The sequence below is a fragment of the Mustelus asterias genome, chromosome 17 (genome assembly GCF_964213995.1).
Source record: "Mustelus asterias chromosome 17, sMusAst1.hap1.1, whole genome shotgun sequence".
NCBI classification, from domain to species: domain Eukaryota; kingdom Metazoa; phylum Chordata; class Chondrichthyes; order Carcharhiniformes; family Triakidae; genus Mustelus; species Mustelus asterias.
The window spans coordinates 68,974,748-68,997,346 of NC_135817.1; the positions used below are offsets into that span (position 1 = coordinate 68,974,748).

At 44.2% G+C, this 22,599-nt stretch overlaps 1 protein-coding gene across 3 annotated transcripts in view; it reads left to right on the top strand.

The window, feature by feature from the left end:
* The first annotated feature begins 245 nt into the window (after window positions 1-245).
* nfkbiz (nuclear factor of kappa light polypeptide gene enhancer in B-cells inhibitor, zeta) overlaps window positions 246-22,599 on the top strand; it is a 30,685-nt gene continuing 8,331 nt past the window's right edge. For 2 of the 3 annotated variants that reach the window (XM_078232928.1, XM_078232927.1), the window contains exon 1: window positions 21,656-21,989. In XM_078232928.1, the coding sequence (XP_078089054.1) occupies window positions 21,794-21,989 (196 nt within the window). In that variant the 5' untranslated portion in view covers window positions 21,656-21,793. Of the gene's footprint in view, window positions 359-21,655; window positions 21,990-22,599 lie in introns of those variants that run through there. The other variant, XM_078232929.1, reaches the window with a different exon arrangement.

Here is a 22,599-nt window from a genome sequence, read left to right on the forward strand (position 1 = left end):
TTTGAGGTTATGCTTAGGGATGCTGCATCATTGAATATGTTTAGAGCCAATTTGAATGGGCTTTGTTTCTCAGGAGATCAAAGGATTTGGGGAGTGGGTAGGAAAATTTGGAGTTGATTTTATTAAATGGCAGAGCAGCCTTGAGGGGTTTTACAGTTAACTTCTTATGTTCTAATGAAGATGTTTTGGTATTGTTTCAAGGTTATTTCTACCTGATTTATGGTCCCTTCACTTGTCTCTTGTAGGTGTTGACTCTTGCTGGGATATGGTTGCACTGGCTGAAGTCTGGTCTTATCTAAGTGATTTATCTTCATGCAAGAACCCAACAGAGCAAAGAGTCTGACTACATTTCCACAAGGTATCCCAAATTAAAACTTGGCACTTGGCCTGAGCAACTTTAGCAATGAAGTCCTCATTTTATGCAATTTGATGCAGGATGTGAAGTATCATTCAGTTACCGTAGGGCAAGTGGGTTATATCTGCCCAGGGATGTGATAACACCTGTCAAGGTTTAGGGTTTTGGTGATCTTTACAGACTTGCGGTTATAGGACAAAACCTTGTGACTTTGATTAGACAACACTAGTTCCTCATCTCAGGACAAAAACAGAAAATGCTGGAAAGTCTCAGCAGGTCTGACAGCATCTGTGTAGAGAGAACTAACGCTTCGAGTCTGGATGAACCATCGTCAGAGCTGAGGGTCATCCAGACTCAAAACATTGGCTCTATTCTCTCTCCACACATCATAGAATCCCTACAGTGCAGAAGGAGCTCCTTCGGTCCATCAAGTCTGCGCTAACCACAATCTCACACAGGCCTTATTCCCCTCATATTTACTCAGCAAATCCCCCTGACACTAAGGGGCAATTTAGCATGGCCAGTCAACCTAACTCGCACATCTTTGGACTGTGGGAGGAAACCAGAGCACCCGGAGGAAACCCATGCTGTTGGGGGAGAATGTGCAAACTCCACACAGACAGTGACCCAAGACTGCAATCGAACCTGGGTCCCTGGCGCTGTGAAGCAGCAGTGCTAACCACTGTGCCACCGTGCCACCATGCTGTCACCCTGCTGAGATTTTCCAGTATTTTCTGATTTTTGTTTCAGATTCCAGCTATAATTTGCTTTTATTATTCCTTATCTCAGCGGTAGGTTGTGAGGAATGCGCTGAAAGGAACTTTATGGATTAGGGACACTGGGAACAGCTTAAGCTCCACTCAGCAAGGAAATTGTGCAAAGATTACCGAAAGACTCCAGGAATGAAATTTCTGCTATTGCTAATTTATAGCAAAGCAAGTTGTCAAAAATTATCTTTATCATTTAACCGCATATTCCCATTAATATTTCCAATGGAAAATCTTCACCATGTGGCGACACGGTATCACAGTGGTTAGCACTGCAGCCTTACAGCGCCAGGGACCTGGGTTCAATTCCCAGCTTGGGTCACTGTCTGTGTGGAGTTTGCATGTTTTCCCCGTGTCTGTGTGGGTTTCCTCCGGGTGCTCCGGTTTCCTCCCACAGTCCAAGACGTGCTGGTTAGGTGGACTGGCCATGCTAAATTCTCCCTCAGTGTACCTGAACAGGCACCGGAGTGTGGCAACTAGGGGATTTTCACAGTAACTTCATTGCAGTGTTAATGTAAGCCTACTTGTGACCGGTAAATAAACTTAACTTATTTAGAAATAAGGAGACCGGTTACATGAAACAAAAAAAATGCAAGATGTTATTTAAGTGTGAGAACTCCTTTGCAAAGTTACAGTGCACTGAATTTTTCTGTGGCTATAACAAGCTCATTCAAATTGTGCTGTGTGATCTAATGGCCCACAGATTTGATTTGATTTATTATTGTCACAAGTATTAACATACAGTGAAAAGTATTATTTCTTGCACGCCATACAGCCAAAACATACCATTCATAGAGAAGGAAACGAGAGAGTGCAGAATGCAGTGTTACAATCATAGCTGGGGTGTAGATAAAGATCAACTTAATGCAAGGGAAGTCCATTCAAAAGTCTGACAGCAGCAGGGAAGAAGCTGTTCCTGAGTCGGTTGGTATGTGACCTCAGACTTTTGTATCTTTTTCCCGGAGGAAGAAGGTGGAAGAGAGAATGTCCAGGGTGTGTGGGGCCCTTAATTATGCTGGCTGTTTTGCCGAACAGCGGGAAGTGTAGACAGAGTCAATGGATGGGAGGCTGATTTGAGTAATGGATTGATACAGGGATATGCACCAGTACCTGGTGCAATGTTATCATAGGTTGGATTGTATAATAATTTCCACAAGATTAATGCTTTTTTTGATGCAAGGGAAATGGAGGAGAGACTACATTAAAGTATGGAAAGAGAAAGTGTCACATAGAGGCCATTTGATGTCTTTATTGTATTTTACAGCGTCACTCCATTAGATAAAATAATTAGCTCGCATTAATGTAACAAGTTCTTCTTCCCATGAGCTAGTTTAGAACAAGTTTACGGAGCTGTTATGTTACAAATCTTAGACTGGTACTTGATGGATGTGATTCACTGATCTAAGTTTTGCCATTTACTGTGTATGCGCTGCACACTATTTAGCAGCACCTAGTATTAGGAGAGTGAACAGATCCTCAGCAACATTGAAAAGTTTTGAATGTGAGTTCACATAAATCTTAGAAGTTGATTTTGTACTAGATTTCTGCTTTAAAAGCAACTGTGATGAATCCCCAGTATTGGGACATTAATGATTGGAAATGCACTCGCAACTCTTATGGTTTTTGTGTATCAGCTAAGTCAGGTTTATTTTTATTTTATTCATTTATTAGTCACAAGTAAGGCTTATGTTAACACTGCAATGAAGTTACTGTGAAATCCCCCTAGTCGCCACATTCGGGCACCTGTTCGGGTCAATGTACCTAGCCAGCACGTCTTTCAGACTGTAGGAGGAAACCAGAGCACCCGGAGAATACCCACGCCGACATGGGGAGAATGTGCAGACTTCACATAGACAGTGACCAAAGCTGGGAATCGAACCCGGGTCCCTGGTGCTGTGAGCCAGCAGTGCTAACCATTGCGCTACCGTGCCGCCCAAGTCAGAATGTGATTCAGAAGAAATGTCAGGACTGATTCACATTTTTAGATCCATGAAAACCTCAATCTAAAGATATACGTTGCATTGATTTTTTTTTAATGCACCCCACTTTCTCCTGTGAAGGATCAATCTCTTTGTGTGGAACGTACAGTTTGAAGGACATTGGCATCTTTCCCACACTAGTCATTCTTCAGATGTGCTGAGCCTGTAGGTGATGCAGATTATTCAGTCAGAGGTTAGTACAGTCAAACTCAATCCTACTCCCACTTAATGTCCAAAGTATCCAATTTCTGGGTGACAGTCAGATGGGGGAACTCTGGTTTATTTGTGTTTCTCAATCCCAAAATGTAATCACAACTGCAGTGCCCACTGGCACTAAATAAAAACTGATAAGAAACTGGGGAGGGTGGAAGACCTTGTAAAGCATTTAATTCCCTTTCTCTTCATGGGTCAGTTGGACTGGCATTTCCCTATAACTTCTCTAACTTGAATTCAATTCAATTCTTGTCAGACCCCATTTGGAATATTGTGAGCAGTTTTGGGCCCAATACCTAAGAAAGGATGTGCTGGCCTTGGAGGGGGCCCAGAGGAGCTTCACAAGAATGATCCCAGGAATGAAGGGTTTGTCATATGAGGAGCGGTTGAGGAGTCTGGGTTTATACTTGGTGGAGTTTAGAAGGATGAGGGGGGATCTAATTAAAACTTACAGAATACTGAGGGGCCCAGATAGCGTGGATGTAAAGAGGATCTTTCCACTCGTGGGAAAGACTAGAAGGTGAGAGCACAACCTCAGAGTGAAGGGACACTCCTTTAAAACTGAGATGAGGAGGAATATCTTCAGCCAGAGGGTGGTGAATCTATGGAACTCATTGCCACGAGGGCTGTTGAAGCCAGATCATTGAGTATCTTTAAGACAGAGATAGATAGGTTCTTGATCAATAAGGCGATCAAGGGTTGCGGGGAGAAGGCAGGAGAATGGGGATGAGAATCGTATCAGCCATGATTGAATGGCAAAGCGGATGCGATGGGCCGAATGGCCTAATTCTGCTCCTATATCTTATCGTCTAAATTTGCCATTATCTGAAACTGAAATCACTTGATCTTTTTACCGAATTAAATGTAAGATTGAGAGAGCGTGGTCACCTTATGATTTTGTTATGTTTGGTCAGTTGGCTGACAGAGGTTTCTACAAGTGCCAGCTGAACTACAAAATGTCCACCATAATATTAGATATTTTGACATAACTGAGAACTAATGCTAAAAAGTCAAATTTGCATGCCTGTTTTGGGGTTTTCATAGTGATAATTTGTTAATCAACTACTTATCAAATGACTTGACTACTGAGTAATGGTGTTGATATTTTACACAGTAAAGTATCGAATGTAATTACAGTGAAACTTTGCGGAACTTGTGCTTTGAATCATAATGGTTAGCTGACATTTTACACAATTTCTTATTTTCTTGACATTTTTCACAGTTTCTTATTTTCTTACAAAGTGCCTTAAAATGAAACACTTTAAACTCACCTTCCATGATGCTGTGGTATGACACACGGTGGCACAGAGAGATGTGGCATGAATTTGTGCTGGTGACAGCGAGTTTCTGGTCCTCTCGATTCACATAATGTTACAGTCAGCAAAGAGGCCTTTCGGCCCATCGTATGTCTGTTGTCTCTCTGAAAGGCTAATCCACTTAGTCCCATTCCCCTGATTTTTTTTATAACGGGGGTTTACTGTTTCTCCTTTTCCAAATGTTATTGACTTCCCTTTTTTAAAAGCTGCATCCATCCTTATTTCTGGCTTGAAACTCTGTGGGCAGAGTTTTATCATTATTGCACCAAGTGCTGCACCACCTGTGAAAACCAGCCTGCAGCTCGCCGGCGCACAGCTGCCATTTCTCAACAGATAATCCAACACTCGTTACAAAATGAAATAGGAACATGGTCCATGCTGTCACGCTGGCGGAACGGGGCTGGAGAGACCCGGCAAAGTTGGGAATCCTGAGGTTGGGGCGCCAATTTTTAAAGGATGCCTGACTTCTACTGACAAAAAAAATGAAGCCCCCCCACCCTCTCGCATGTACACAGACATCCCCTCCCCTCCGCCACACACACACACACATACGGGAAACCCCACTGCCTCTATGGAGCTCCCTAGAGGAAGTCCCCCAGCGCTGCCCTCTGGCACTGCTCCCGGCATTGCTAGGGCGCCAAGGGGTGCCAGTTCAGCATGGTGGCACAATGGTTAGCACTGCTGCCTCACAGCGCCAGGGACCCGGGTTCGATTCCCGGCTTGGGTCACTGTCTGTGTGGAGTTTGCACATTCTCCTCGTGTCTGCGTGGGTTTCCTCCGGGGGCTCCAGTTTCCTCCCACAGTCCAAAGATGTGCTGGTTAGGTGCATTGGCCATGCTAAATTCTCCCCCAGTGTACCCAAACAGACGCCTGAGTGTGGGACAAGGGGAATTTCACAGTAACTTCATTGCAGTGTTAATGTAAGCCTACTTGTAACTAATAAATAAACAAACTTTACTTTTTACTTTTTTCAGTGCACGAGCATTTCCCTCTTCCTGCCCTATGGCTATACTTACCTGTCCACCCCCAGTGGGCTCCCTTTACCTGGTTCCTATTTTTAACCAGTTGGAAACCCTGATGATGTGTGTGTGTGGGGAGAGGGGAATGGGAATTCCTAATATGGAGGGACAATACAGTAGGAAAGCCTGCTAATTATATTTAAATGTGTTGAAATGAAGTTCCCACCCTTCCTGTAGGGAATCTGGTTATGCCTCTGGCAGAGAGGTGCGAGAGAAATAGGAAAATGAGATCTCGCCTGTGAGATTCTCGTTTTCTAGCTCTGTGGGATTTGTGCCCGAGTTGCCATTAAAATCCCCCCCTACCCCTTGTGTCTTAATAATCTTTTGTGGAGAAAAAAAATCATCCCAATCTTCCTTTAATCAATAGATGGTTTTAAAATGTTGTTTATAGTGCCTGGAGTCGCAGTGTTGTGTTTATCCACAATTTCTGTATATTCTTTTGAAAATATTTGTGTGGATTAGATATTTAATGTCCCTTTAAATATTTAGTAACCAATAAATGATTGGGTCTCTTGCAAGAAGGGATGAGAAGTCAGATTACAAGTGATTGATAAATCTACAGCAACCTTTTTATGCTTCTCATTTTCTTTCTATGAAGGGCTGATTGAGGCACCCATCACTGTGTTTTTATGAGCTGTAACTCCATCATTGCCTCTCTAAGAGGCAATTCAGAACCTATGCATTGACGTCATAGCTTTGACAAAAATTTGGCTTGGGATGGGGATACTGCTGGGTCGTATTTGGCATCATCAGTGTGATTCAAACTGTCACGCTGGCTGTTACTTACAATTAAATCACAGATTTGCTTTTATTTTTGTACTTTCTCCTCCTGTGGTGACCTCTTATTCCACCTCTCCTGCCTTTTTTAAAAACCCTCTGTCACCTTCTCTCAAGCTCAATTCCAAGTTACTCACTGATAACGTTTTGCTCTGTTTGCCTCTGCACTGAGTGATTTCTAAGCATCAGTGATGTTAATTTCCATCTCCGTTCACCTTGTCTTCCTGTTGCCTGTCTGCTCTCCAACCCTCTGTTAACCTCTCCTGCCCATATTCACTCCCTCAACTTTCCACTATCCCGATTAGAGACAAGATCATCTCTAATCACCTCATTCTATTCCACAATGCTCACGTCCCATTAACTCTTTTAAACCTGTTTTCCGTCTGTGTCCGTACCACAAGTTACTCCCAGCTAGCCAGCTTTGGCCCTTCATTCATCATGATCCTTCCGCAGGAGTTGATCTGTTCAACATTTCCTTGTCTTTACGCTATGATATCTTTTTTCCCAATAAAATCTGTACTCTCTCCCATGCTAGTCATTCTCCTTGGTATGACGCAGCTGGGAGATTAGGTCAGGAACCCATTTGTAATTGATGTGGACTTTGCTAGGGCTTTTTAACTCAGTCACAGTATTAGCATCCTTCTGGGTTTCCAACCAATTGGAGAGAGTGGTTTGGATGATGCATTGAATCTGTTCTAATGTCCTTTAGGGAAGGAAATCTGCTGTCCTTACCTGGTCTGGCCTACATGTGACTCCAGACCCACAGCAATGTGGTTGACTCTCAACTGCCCTCGGGCAATTAGGGATGGGCAATAAATGTGGGCCCAGCCAGTGACACCCATGTCCCACAAATGAATTTTTTAAAAAGTAAAGGGTTTTGAATTACAGGAACTTTGCAGGGGCTCAAATTACTGAAATCTACATTGATTCCGGAGACGTCAGCAGGAATGGAAGAGACATGGGAATGCTGCCCCTGTTCTCTGACACTTTCTTGGATGTTCTCCTGCTGCGGGACCCGAGGGATTGAAATGAGGTGATGTTTGCTCAGGACAGGAGGAAGAGACCAGCCCCTCAAATCAAATAGTTGTGGCTAGAAGTGGCAGAGGCAGTGAGCAGTGAGAGTGTGCTCCCTCGATACAGTTCAGTGGCCCATAGGTTCAAGGACCTCAGGGGACAGAAAAGGTGAATGCCACCGCACTTTCCATCCCTCACACTGACTTTTATACCCCTTGAAGCTCCACGCATTCTTCCATCTCCAGACCCCCATCTCACACCATCACTCATCTTTGTGCCATTTCACACCTATGCCTCACCATCACCACAAACATTGTCCTTCCCTCCTCTTCAGATAATTCATGCTTCAACACTCACAACTCACTGCTTTCTCTCTCAGAACTCCAGGGAGAGGCTGTGAACTGGTGGGGGTAGGGAGGGAGCGTCCAGTGATATCCAACTCAACGGCCATTGGCAATGCATGCCCACCCGGTCCACAAGGTATGAGATTTTGATCCTGGTGGTAGCAGAAGCGACCTGTCACGAGCCTCCTGAGGTACTGCTGCTCAGACATGTTAAGAGAGCTGAGACTGTCTGTTGGGATCTAGTCTTCTTTGAGTTGGATCTCTGTGCCTATACCCCACCACCGTGGAACAGCATGTAGTTGAGAAGACAGTTCCTCTTGTGCCTTGTGCAGAGGTTCAGGGTAGAACTGTGCAATTTGCTCTTAAGGTCTAGTGATGGCTGATAGCTGGGAAGTGCAGATCAAGGTGGTGAAGTACCATTCAGTTCACCTAATTTCCAAGATGTTGGCAATCACCTGTCAAGCCCTAGCCCTAACCCTAGCCCTAGCCCCAGTGTCAGAAGAAGTGCTATGAGCAGTAGCCTCTCAGCTAGCCAGAGCTGCAGCTCATCACTTTCACTGCCTGAACATTTCCCAGTCTGTCAGTTTCATTGAAGTAGCACTCCCCACTGCGCACTCAACTCATTGATCCTGGTGGGTGCTATGCAGTTCGGGAAACTTGTGTTGTGCTGACTGTTAAAGCCAGAATGCTGGATAAAATCTCAAATTAATGACCCCTTTGCATATGTTTGTGGCTTACCAAACAGCTCCATGGGGGTTCCTGGTTTGTCTGCAAACCTGCTGGGTTGAATCCAGATACGGTGGGGACCATGCCACTTTTTGGCAGTCAAAATTCTGCCCCGGTGTCAGCTTCCATGTAAGCGCTGACAGCACCCAACTGCTCCTTTCCATCATTCCCTCTCTTGAACCAGTCACTACTGCTGTGCTGTTCGGTTACACCCAGTCTCAGATGATCAGTTATTTTCCCCATTTAAACATGGGAATAACCGAGGCTACTGTCTTGGCCTGTTCCACGAAATCTGTACCTTCGCCATCAATTCTTTCCTCCACCTCGACCATTGTGTTTATATGGACCAGTCTTTTATAACCTCAGCATCCTATTTAACCCCAGGCTGGCTTCCAATCACCTGTACTCTCCATTAGAATGGCGCACTGCTTCCACCTTTGCAACATCACTCGCATTTGTTTCTCCCTCAGCCCATTTGCTTCTGAACCTTTAGTATGTGCCTTTGTCACTTCCACATTTGACAACTCCAGTGCTCTACATGCTAGTCTCCCATTCTCCACCCTGCATAGACTATTATATAGACTATCCTATTTCTCATGCGCCCTAGCTCACCCATTAGCACTTGTTCTTGCAGACTCACATTGGGCGGTACAGTGGCACAGTGGGGTTAGCATTGGTGACTCACAGCGCCAGGGACCCGAGTTCGATTCCCGGCTTGAGTCACTGTCTGTGTTGAGTTTGCACGTTCTCTCCGTGTTTGCGTGGGTTTCCTCCGGGTGCTCCGGTTTCCTCCTACAGCTTGAAAGACGTGCTGGTTAGGTGCATTGACCCAAACAGGCACCGGAGTGTGGTGACTAGAGTAATTTCACAGTAACTTCATTGCAGTGTTAATGTAAGCCTTACTTGTGACTAATAAATAAACTTTACATTGGCCCCTGGTTCTATCAAAGCCTCAAATGATCACTGTCATCTTTAATTCCCTTTATTACTGCGTCCTTCGCAATCTCTAAACATTTCCAGCTTTGCAACACTCTGGGTCCTCTGCCTTCCTCCAACTCTGGCCTCTCGTACATCCCCACTCCTTCCGTGTTCATGCCTTCAGCTTGGGAGTCCACTCCTTAAAGCCTCTCATCATTTACAACTCTCATTAAAATTCACTTTAGTCACCACACCTAACGCCTTACATCTGACTCAACTGCTGTGTCTTGTCTGATTATGCTTCAGTGTTTTTTTTCTGTTACAAGTGAAGTGCTAAATAAATATAAGTTGTTGTTGAAGAAATGACTTCTGCATTAGCGTAAGATATTTTTTGGTTTTAAACAGGCTGATGGTTTGAAGAAAGTGCTCCCAATTATATTTATAGTTGTCAGTTGCTCAATATTGCTCAGGGTGATTCTCTTAGTCTATAATTGGCTGATATGAATAACTGAAAGTGGTGCACAATTAGGGTTAGGGTCAAAGAGGAAACAAAATGCTACTCATGAATGAAGAAATGGCTCAAGGATATTTGGAAATTGCAAATGAATGAGACTCTATGAATTGATTTCTGATAGCCAAAAAAGACATAAAGGGCTGAATCACGGAATTGTTACAGTGCAGAAGGAGGCCATTCGGCCCATTAGAACCATAGAACCATAGAAAATTACAGCTCAGAAACAGGCCTTTTGGCCCTTCTTGTCTGTGCCGAACCATTTTTTGCCTAGTCCCACTGACCTGCACTTGGACCATATCCCTCCACACCCCTCTCATCCATGAACCCGTCCAAGTTTTTCTTAAATGTTAAAAGTGACCCCGCATTTACCACTTTATCCGGCAGCTCATTCCACACTCCCACCACTCTCTGCGTGAAGAAGCCCCCCTAATATTCCCTTTAAACTTTTCTCCTTTCACCCTTAACCCATGCCCTCTGGTTTTTTTCTCCCCAAGCCCCAGCGGAAAAAGCCTGCTTGCATTCACTCTATCTATACCCATCAAAATCTTATACACTTCTATCAAATCTCCCCTCATTCTTCTACGCTCCAGAGAATAAAGTCCCAACCTATTCAATCTCTCTCTGTAACTCAGCTTCTCAAGTCGCGGCAACATCCTTGTGAACCTTCTCTGCACTCTTTCAATCTTATTTACATCCTTCCTGTAACTAGGTGACCAAAACTGTACACAATACTCCAAATTCGGCCTCACCAATGCCTTATATAACCTTACCATAACACTCCAACGTTTATACTCGATACTGCGATTTGTAAAGGCCAATGTACCAAAGGCACTCTTTACGACCCTATCCACCTGTGACGTCACTTTTAGGGATTCTGTACCTGTATTCCCAGATCCCTCTGTTCAACTGCACTCTTCAGAGTCCTACCATTTACCCTGTACGTTCTTCTTTGGTTTGTCCTTCCAAAGTGCAATATCTCACACTTGTCCGCGTTAAACTCCATTTGCCATTTTTCTAGTTGGTCCAAATCCCTCTGCAAGCTTTGAAAACCTTCCTCACTGTCCACTACACCTCCAATCTTTGTATCATCAGCAAACTTGCTGATCCAATTTACCACATTATCATTCAGATCATTGATATAGATGACAAACAACAATGGACCCAACACCGATCCCTGCGGCACACCACTAGTCACAGGCCTCCACTCAGAGAAGCAATCCTCCACAACCACGCTCTGGCTTCTTCCATTGAGCCAGTGTCTTATCCAATTTACTACCTCCCCATGTATACCTATGTGTGTGTGTATAGGTTCTCCAAATGATCAATTCACTGAGTGACATTCTTCCTTTTCAGAAAACAGTCTAATTCGCTTTTGAAAACTTTGATTGAACTTACCTCCACCACTTCGTCAGTGCATTCTAGACCTTAATGAAAAAGATTTTCCTCAAGGCACATTTGCTTTTTAAAAAAAATTAATTTATTAGTGTCACAAGTAAGCCTTCCATTAACACTGCAATGAAGTTACTGCGAAAATCCCCTAGACGCCACACTCCGGTGCCTGTTCAGGTACACTGAGGGAGAATTTAGCATGGCCAATGCACCTCGTCAGCCACGTCTTTCGGACTGTGGGAGGAAACCGGAGCACCCGGAGGAAACCCACGCAGGCACAGGGAGAATGTGCAGACTCTGCACAGATAGTGACCCAAGCTGGGAATCGAACCCGGCTCCCTGCCGCAGTGAGGCAGCAGTGCTAACCACTCTGCCACCGTGCCACCCCTGTTGTAATTTATTTAAGTCTGTGCCCTCTCATTCTCGATCCTTTCACAAGCGGGAACAGTTTTCCGTGTCTATTCTGTCCAGTCTCCTCATGATTTTGAATGATGACCTCCTGTGCCGTACTATATGTACAATAGTACAGGGATTAATTGCTTGTTTTGCAACACTGCTTGGATTTAATGAGGCATATTAAAATACTGTAAAATCCACTTAAGATTAATAACAACAGCATCTGGCATTTATGCTGTACCTTTGATGCAGAGGTGATCTCGAGCTGCTTCAGTGATCACAGAAATATAAACAGCAAGCTAAAGAAGGAATAATTAGGAGGGATGGCTGAAATATCATCAGAGAGACAGAAATCTCTATCCTTTCTGACCCTCCTTAAGCCCTACATTGTTGACCAACTCTTTGGACACCTTTCCTCACACTGTATTTGGCCAGATGTCATTACTTAGTTGTCTAATTACCCTCTTGGGAAGCAACACTGGGATGTAGTATTATGTAACAGTTGCTATATAAATGTATGCTGTTGCTTTAAGAGGGTCCTTAAAGGAGGAGAAGCAATGGGATAGAAAGAATAATGTGGAATGATAATCTCTAAATCCTAAAAAAGCAGGGGATCTAGACAACTGAAGAAGCCGTTGTTCAGTCAATTGCTACTGAGAATTTAGCTGTTTTAAACTATGGTTTAATTCACAATACTAATGTAGGAACGTTGTCCTGAGAATGTGGATCTATTGTCAACACTATTTCAGAGGGCATTGGGTTATTGTCCAAAACCCTATGTTCGTATTGATACTGGCTGTCAATTTGTTTAAATGTTGCAAAAGATTATAAAGACTTCTGTATCCCTAGGTGTGCATTTTCTATGCACTTTGATACTCTGTAATAATTACCCAGGGAGGGCTCAGGAGCTGATTTTTTGGTTACTTTTTAATCAAAGCAAACCAGATGGACTTTAAGTTCCTACCCAGATAAAAAGCAGATTGCAAAAGAAAAGATTACGTTTATTGGCGTGATTATGGGAGATTATCTCACGATTGAGAGAATTGCCTCTGTGAGAGTAAAGTTTCACAGTAATGACATATATAGATTCTTATTTATCCTATGCCAATTTTCTTGTGGCTCAGGTAGCAATCCATCTTTGTGGCTCAGATAGTAATCCATCTCAGTGACTTTGCTTTTTAATTTAGCCCTGGGCTGCTGACACTCCCTCAGCAGAAACTCTCTCTTAAGCCTACCTGCGTCATTGGTACCCATGTGGACCACAATGACTGGCTCCTTCCCCTCCCTTCAAGTTCATCTCCAGCCCTGAGGGGATGTTCTCAACCCTGTAATCAGGCAGGCAACACAGCCTTGAGGACTGGAGGATTCACATACTTGGCCAGCATGGTGGCCCAGTGGTTACCAGTGCTGCCTCACAGCACCAGGGACCCAGGTTCAATTCCGGCCTCAGGTGACTTTCTGTCTGTGTGGAGTTCGCACGTTCTCCCAGTGTCTATGTGGGTTTCCTCCGGGGGGCTCTGGTTTCCTTCCACAGTCCAAAGATGCCCAGGTTAGGTTGATGAAAAATTGCCATAAAGAATTGCCCCTTAGTGTCCCATAATATATAGGTTGGGGGATTAGCGGGGTAAATACATGGGGCTACGGGATAAGCCTGGGTAAGAGTCGGTGCTGAGTCAATGCGCTGAATGACCTTCTGCACTGTTGAGATTCTATGATGATTCTTGGCTGCAGAGAATAGTATCTATCCCCTAACTATACTGCCCCCTACTACAATTACATTCATTTTAAACCTTCCCCACCCCACGCCCAAACATGGTGCCATGGTCACTTTGCTCATCCTCCCTGCAATCCCTGCTCTCGCCTGCAAAGCTGCTAGACAATTGCAAGGGCTGAGAATCCTCCATTGCTTCCTTTTGGACCTCCATACTTACCTCTCTTACAGTCACACACTTTTCTCTCCCTGACCACGGGTCTCTCCGCTCATCAACTCTGAGTCAAAATTCCTCAAACTGCAGACACTTGGTGAAGATGCAGATGTGGTTGCCATGTCTAACCACAGGTGGCACGGTGCGGCACGGTGGCGCAGTGGTTAGCACTGCTGCCTCACAGCGCCAGGGACCTGGGTTCGATTCCTGTGGAGTTTGTACGTTCTCCCCGTGTCAGCGTGGGTTTCCTCCGGGTGCTCCGGTTTCCTCTCACAGTCTGAAAGACATACTGGGTAGGTGCATTAACCTGAACAGGCACTGGAGTGTGGCAACTAGGGGAATTTCAGTGTAACTTCATTGCAGTGTTAATGTAAGCCTTACTTGTGACTAATAAATAAACTTTTTAAACTTTTACTTTTTTTCTCGCATATAGCTGCGATACATCACCTGCCTGTCATCTTTATTGTATTTTACTTACCAATTAGGTTTCAAGTTCAGAATTATCACTCAATAATCATGTTACAGAGTTTATCTAGTTAAGATATACATTTAATACAACACTTTTTCACCCAGGACCAGTTTAAAGTACAGCCACAGTTTAGAGAGGGAGAAAGAAAATACTTAAAACTGACCAACCAATTATCTACCTGTTCACCTAATTAGTACTTCCAGGCATCGGCTGTCTAGTGTTGCCCTCTGGTCTTCCTGCCTTCTCCTGCTCCCTCTCTTGGACTCCTTTTTTTTGCAAGAGACCAGACTGCACCTCCTCCTTCACTTCACCAAATTCCTCCACTTACCAAATTCCCAGGGTTAAGCACTTGGTCTCACTGTATACAGTCTCACGCTGCCAGCTTTGTGTGGCTTCATGTGGCAGCGTAGCTTGTGTCCAAGCAAGTTACAGAGACTTCCATAATTCACTCTTGGGTCATTATAGATGACCCAAAAACAGTCAGAATCTTTTAAAATAATTTGTTTATTATTAAATCAATCATGAAACTAAGGAACGTCCAGCATGTAAGCTTTTATTGATATTGCATTCTCCTATTCCTCTCCCTGGCAACAGTCTGAAATTAAGTCACTCTGTTCACAAGCTTGGTATCACATTTGATCCTGAGATGAATTTCTGACCTAATTTGTCCCATTTCTAAAACTGCCTAATTTCCCCTTTATGACATTGCTTGACTTTTCCCTGTCTTTGCTCATCTGCTGAAACCCTCATCCATGTCTTTGTTACTCAACTATTCCAATATACGCCAGACTTGTTCCCCTCTTAGGTCTCTTTAGGTTATTGATGCTGTTTTAATTGCGTATAATGTTTCCACCTCAGCCAATCTTTCATATCTACCAAGGCGTGTGTATCCCCTGAAACAATCACCTCGTGGGGTCCTACCCATCAGGGCTGCAGACCTGCTCGTTCAGGAAGAACTTTGACCATTACCTTATCCCCCACCTTGAGTTTCTGGGTTCGGATACTTTCCTTCTCACTTTCCCAGTCCCTGATTCTCTGTGTATCTACCACCTCCCCTTTTAAACTGTGCAGCTGTACAGCCAGCTGCCGGATGAAATTGAATACCCACTCCTTGCATTACAGACCTCTGTGCTCCCAGTCACTACATCCCCGGAAAGTGCCATGGCCCTCCCAGTCATTTGTTCAAAGGGCGTCTGTCCCATTCCCTCTAGCTGGGGTTGCTCGCATAGTATAGCAGGAAAAGACTTTTACCCAACCCTGTCCTGTCTCAACTAAGGCCTTTATCAGATTGTTTTTAAGATTCCTGTTCATCCTTTCTATCATTCCTGAGCTCTGTGGGTGGTATGGGACATGGAATCGCTGCTTGATTCCCAGCACGGCATAAGCCTGCTTCATTACTCTCCCTGTAAAATGATGCCTTGGTCTGAGTCTAATTGAAGTGGGACACCCCATCACGGGATTACTTCCTCTGCTAATATCCGAGCCACTGTTCTGACTGAGCAGTCCCTGCAGGGAATGCTTCCACCCACTGGGTGAATTTATCTATCAGCACCAAGTAATACTTCTTGCTCTGTGACTGTGGGAGCAGTTTAGAAAAGTCTGACTATAGTTGTTTCCACAGCCCCGGTAGTTGGGGTCGATGCCCCAACCTTCTCTCTGATCCTGCCCTCTCTCAATACCACTCTCTTTGAAAATGAGGGGCTGAATTTACCTTCATTGTTAATGGAACACCAGAGGCACAAGTGCTGTGCAAGGAAAAATAAATGTCAAGTATGTAATAAAAAATCTAATTCCCCTATCATTGGACTATTAATATACCAGAGGAATGTACATATTCAGACAGTTGGCATAAATTTCAGTCAAAGGCTTTAAGGTATAATTTATCTAGGACATTCATATTGTAGCAAACAAAATTATAGGTGAGATGGAAGAGAGCAAATGTTCCTCTGCTGGGCACATTGCCACCACATTGAAGCTTTCTATCCCATTAAATGGATCAAATCCCACAAGATTGGTCCATGTTATTTTGGTAAATTAGCACAGCAGGAAAAATATACCATGATTATGTGGGGTCTATCTGCCCTAATGCAAGACTTACAAGAATACATGACAAAGCTTAAGACTGCATAAGCTGATTCTTGGCTTCCTAGGAGTTAAAGAAACTTCATGTGATACTAGAATGTGCGAATCAAACTATTAATTAAGGGCACAGTGTAATTTTTTTTGAAATCTCAAACATTTAATTAACGTGACAATTTCACAATGCTTTCAACATGTTTAAACTTCACAAGCTATAAAAAAGGCAAAGCTAGGCTATTCTAAAACAATGCTTTTGTAGGTGTTGCTTAATATAAAGAAAGTGTGGCTCAAAATAATTAAGCTGAATTTGGCCAATTCATCTCCTCACATTCCAGCATTTTTAAACTGTACATTAAGCCTTATAGAACAATTGGAATATATCAGGCAATCTTGTGTCTCAACTGAAAAATATGGCACAAAATCTTGCTGGTGCTTCTGAATGGGAATTTCTAAAAATCAATGGGAGTCTTTTGCAGCTACCAGCAAATAATCAGAATGCAGTGCTCTCTCCAAGCAAATGGGGCTCATTTTCTTTAGTCCAGTTTGATTCCTGTCATGGCTCTGTTGGTGATTATTGTCCCGACTAATCGTTTGCTGTCTTTTCCTCTCCTCCTTCTGTCATGTCTCAAAACTGCCACTCTTGCTTTGTGTTGTTCTTTTGCCCTTTGATTTTTAAAAAAATAGCTAACGTGACTACTACCCCTTTCCCATATTTGCTTTTAGTTTGCCCCCCTCCACCAGGCCTTCTGCTTGGCCACGGATGCATCTGAATTAAATCTTTTCCCCCTCCTTTTCTTAATAAATTTTATATTATGATCAACTATAGTTTGTACAATGGATCCCTTGGGTCCCCATTATAAATCCCCTGTACTGGCGCCAGTTTTATTATACCCGGCCATCTCGACCATTTTTGCCACTCTCGCTCCTCTCGCGGGCTTTTTTCCCCCGCGGCTCGACCCTCTCGCGGAATCCTCCATCGCGGTTGTAAGCGAGACCCATCAATCCTTTCTCCGTGTTTTTCCCCGGCGTGGGTTTTATATAGAAACTTCGCGAAAACTTCTTAAGTTTTCTCATCAATACTATGCCCTGGCACGCGGGGTATTACCCTTCGATTTCCTTCAAACTCACATGGTCAGACCCTTCCTCCATATAGTTCTTTTATTACCGCAACTTATAGCCGGCCAACGACGAGTGTGGAATCACTCCCCTAACTATGGGTGGTAAAATAAACGTACTCACCCGACTTGGAGCCACATCGTCGCCGGTCGTCCGGTACGGTACCCTGCTCTGCAGCGCCAATGGTAGGAGGGAAATGAAATGAGTCGAGCCTTGGAGACCGTGTCGAACTTCAAGAAAAGTTTTTATTGCATGTGCACGAGGGAGAGCTGGACTCCGGCCTGAAATCTCAGATTGCCTGTGAGTCCTTCTCTGCGTCTGTTAGATTGGTGTGGAGATGCCGGTGTTGGACTGAGGTAAACGCAGTAAGAAGTCTAACAACACCAGGTTAAAGTCCAACAGGTTTACTTGGTAGCAAAAGCCACTAGCTTTCGGAACAGGCTGTTCCTTCATCAGGTGGTTGGGAGAACTCCCACCCACCTGACGAAGGAACAGCCTGTTCCAAAAGCTAGTGGCTTTTTTTACCAAATAAACCTGTTGAACGTTAACCCGGTGTTGTTAGACTTCTTACTCTGTTAGATTGGTACAGGTTAATATACTTCTTCGAGCCACAAAGGTTTACATTAGCATATTAATTCCTCGAGTTGGATACAAGATGGTTCTTCTAATCTCGTTATGCAGACTGCATTGTTCAGTACAACTTTGTTAATCAGTTCTTGGACAGTTCTGCTTTCCTGATTATGATGTCAAAGCATTGTATCTACCCAACTGATTTACAACGATGTGTTAATCGTTCCCCCGCTCTGCTAGGCGATCATGTTTTCACAAAGACTATGACCTCCCTAGACTGTATGGAGCCTGGCTGTCTCAATGCCAGTTGTCCCACTGTTGTGATAACTCAGAAAGATCTCCTGCACATCAGAAGTTGATAGCAATCATTATCTGTAAGCAGAGCAGGCCTCTAGCTGTCTGCGTTAACTCTTTCCTTCTCTCTGGTGAGATTTGGCTCTCTGAGCTTGCTCTATGTAGCCCTGCATATATTATACTGAAATTAAATAAAATATAAACGGACATATAAATTAAAATATAAAAGACACGATCCCTGATATTGCCCTACAGCACCATAGAAGACATTTTTTTCTTTTTAATCCCGATCATATTCAACATCCAGGGAGCTCTGAATTTGTTTGCCCTATCTTTCCCCTTCTTCAAGGGAATACACTTGACTGTACTTGTTCAACCTTTAATTTCTTTATAGACAGCCCATCGTTCAGTTAGTTTCGCTTGCTAATCTTTGATTCCAGTTTATCTGAATCAGATCCATTTTTACCCCATCGATGCTAAATTCTCCCTCAGTGTACCCGAACAGGTGCTGGAGTGTGGCAACTAGGGAATTTTCCCAGTAGCTTCATTGCAATGTAAGCCTACTTGTAACACTAATAAATAAACTTTAAACTCTCTCCGAAACCCAGGCCATCATTCAAACCAGCCTCCCACCCATTGTCTCCGTCAACACTTTCCGCTGCCTCAGAAAAGCAGCCAGCATAATCAAGGACCCCACATACCCCGGACATTCTCTCTCCCACCTTCTTCCGTTGGGAAAAAGATACAAAAGTCTGAGGTCACGTACCAACCGACTCAATAACAGCTTCTTCCCTGCTGCCATCAGACTTTTGAATGGACCTACCTCACATTAAGTCGATCTTTCTCTACATTGTAGCTATGACTGTAACACTGCATTCTGCACTCTCTCGTTTTCTTCTCTATGAGCGGTATGCTTTGTCTGTATAGCGCACAAGAAACAATACTTTTTGCTGTATACTAATACATGTAACAATAATAAATCAAATCAAATCAAAGATATGGCAAATGGAGTATAATTGGGAAATTTGAAATTGTCCATTTTGGCAGAAAGAATTTTATTTTATAAAGAGAGAGATTGCAGAGCTTTGGGATGTTGAATGATCTGGGTGTCCTAATGCATGAATCGCAAAAGGCAATGCAGGTTTAATAAGTAGTTAAGAAAGCTAATAGAATGTTATCATTTATTGTGAGGGGATTGATTACAAAAGTAGGGAGGCTATGTTTCAGTTGTACAGGGTACAAGTGAGACCACATTTTTGAGTACTGTGTACAGTATTGGTCACCTTCTTTAACAAGGGCATAAATGTTTTGCAAGCAGTTCAGAAGGTTTTACAGATTAATATCTGGAATGAATGGGTTGTCTTATGAGGAAAGGTTAGATAGGCTAAGGCTTGTATTTGTTGGAGTTTAGAAGAGATGACTCGATTGAAACATTTAGGATCCTGAGGGGTCTTGACAGGGTGGACGTGGGGAGGGTGTTTCCTCTTGTGGCAGAATCTAGAACTGGTGGTGCACTGTTTCAAAAATAAAGAGTTGCCTATTGAAAATGGAGATGAAGTGACATTTTTCACTTGAGGGTTGTGTGTCTTTGGAACTCTCTTCCTGAAAAGATGGTGGAAGCAGAGTTTTTGAATATTTTGAAGGCAGAGGCGGATAGACTCTTGGTAAGCAACGGGGGTGATAGGTTATCGGGGGTAGGCAGGATGTAGATTTGAGGTTGCTATCAGATCAGCCATGATCTTGTTAAATGGCGGAGCAGGCTCGAGGGGCTGAATGGCCTACTCCTGCTCGTGTGCCTCCTTTTTCTTTGGACTTGACACATACTGATGTACAAATTTCTTCTGAACAATCTAGGAACTTTTATCCCTTTCTGTCCTTCACTCTGCTATTATCCCAGTCTATATTCCGATAATTAAAGTCTTCCATTATAACTACTCTTATAATTCTTACATCTCTCTCTAATATCCTTGACTGTGATTAACTTCTCAGTGCTTTGATGAGTGTAATGATAAAGCACCCTTTTGGTGTAGCGCCAGTAATAGTACAATCTATCAATGGCACAATGTTTTCCCTTGTCTCGCGCAAAACACAGAACCTACAATGTAGATTTGCCATTATGATGACGCTAATCTCCAGGAAACTCTGGGCCATTACTGTAACATCAGTAATTTATTTTATATAACCGCAAGTTGTTGTTTATTCAGTTTCTGATGTGAAAGAAATTGCCTCGAGGCATGTCACTGGAGAGGAGAGAAAGAAGATGGAGAGGCTCAGGTTAACATTCCAGAGCTTAACACAGTGGCTTGGTTACCGATGCTGGGTCAAAGGTGTGGTAAACACATAGTTGGAAGAATGCAGACTTCTTGGAGGGCCTTAAGCTGGAAGAGTTTTGTAGGGTGTGGGTGGGCGAGGCAATAAGAACCACAAAAGTGCAGTATTAAAGCTTGAGGTGCTGAAGGACCAGGATCCACTGTAAGTCATGGAGTTAAAATGAGATGGATGGAGTGAGCAGGATTTGGTGCAGGTTAGCACATGGGCAGCAGAATGCTGGATGAGGTTAAGTTTATAGAGATTGGGGGAGTAGTCAGGACAACTTTGGGAGTCAAGTCTGGCGGTAACCAAAAGTAGATGAGGGTTTCAGCAGCGGATGAGTTGAGGCAGGGAAGAGATGGTGGGTTAAGGAGGGTGAAATAATAAAGCTAAAGTTTATTTATTAGTCACAAGGCTTAGAGTCATAGAGGTTTACAGCATGGAAACAGGCCCTTCGGCCCAACTTTGACCTGGGTCCTTGGCGCTGTGAGGCAGCAGTGCTAAGCACTGGGCCATCGTGCCGCCCTAGTCATGGGTAGGAAAAGGGGCTAGTCCTTCAGGATTAAATAGCTAACTCCTATTGCAAAGAGTGTTTTAGCCTCTGACTGACTAATGGCACCAGGGGCGGGGGTGGGGGAAGAGAGAAGGAACTGAGTTTGAAGAATGAAGGGAGCCATAAATGTTTCGAAAGGACTTGCAAAATGAAAAAGGTCTGTATGAATTACTCAATGGGTCAGAAATTAAAAAAACACAGGCTGGAATTCTGAAAATAATAGAAGATGTTGGAAGTACCGAGGAGTCAGTTTCCAGAAAGAAATATTTGAGCTATATGTCAGCTTAGCTGACGTTTAATTCCTAATGGGGGATTTAAAGTGTAAAGCGACAGAGATAGACAGAACAATGGTGTGTATTTTTGTCCTGGATGCACATCTCCTTTAAAAAAACAATCAGCTTTCAGGTTGGGGCAAAGTACGAAAGTTGGCACAGCTCCGCCTCTTTCTCCTGATCATTTCCAGTAAAGTGGCTTTTTTAAAGTTGGTTACGGGAATCAGGCTGCGCTTTGACACTCCCCCATCGCTGTGACAAATAGGACTCGCCACAGTCACAGCAACGAGCCAGCCTCCCGGAAAAGGAGAAAAGGCTTTGTGTCACTCAGCGATCCGGGCACAGAGCTACGGGGGAGACACAGAGACAGGCTGCTACATAAACTCTGGCGTTTCCAGTCGGCATTCCCTCCACCTTAACCAAGCTCAGAGCCACATACCCAGGCAGCACAGACTCCGGATTAGCGCAGCGGGGAGCGATGATTCTGGACAGAGACAGCGAGAAGGGCAGCGAGCAGGAGAGCTGCTGCATGATGTCGAGCCCCATTAACCTGGCTTACTTTTACCAGAGCTCCCCGGCAGCCAGTGAGCCGCTCTCACCGGCCACCCCCACCTCGCCACAGTCAGACTCCGAGAGTCAGAGCGGAGCCTCGGACGGGGGCACTCAGTCCACAGGTAGCCCACCCTGCCAACCTTTACCCCCACTTTGCCAACCTTTACCCCATCCCTCCCCCACTCCCCCACCCTCCACTCCCCCACTCACTCCCCCACCCTCCACTCCCCCACTCACTCCCCCACCCTCCACTCCCCCACTCACTCCCCCACCCTACCCTCCACTCCCCCCCCCCACCCTCCATCCCCCCATCCTACACTCCCACACACTCCACTCTCCCCCACTCACCCCACCTTCCACTTTTATCTATTTTAAAAATCTGATTTCCGCCTTTCTGTTTTAGCTAAAGTCCTAACTTGTTCTTAAATTTCCAATCTTGCCCTTTCAACTTTCTGCTGTGTGAACCACGCTAACTTAAGGACTGAATCCTTGTTTTCTTTTGCTTCCTTTCGCCTGTCCCCCTTCTCAACGTAGCAGCTTGTAATTTTATCTTCAGTTTTAGTCAGTATAATTTGCATTGTGCTGGTAAACATGGGGTAGAACTGGCCCGGTTCGGGGGGGGGGGGAGGGGGCGGTGGACTTTTGTCCGCTGATTACTGCGCCCACAATATTTTTCATCTTCCTGAACCCATCCGTACTAAACATCAGAGTTTAAAATCCAATTTTCACGGG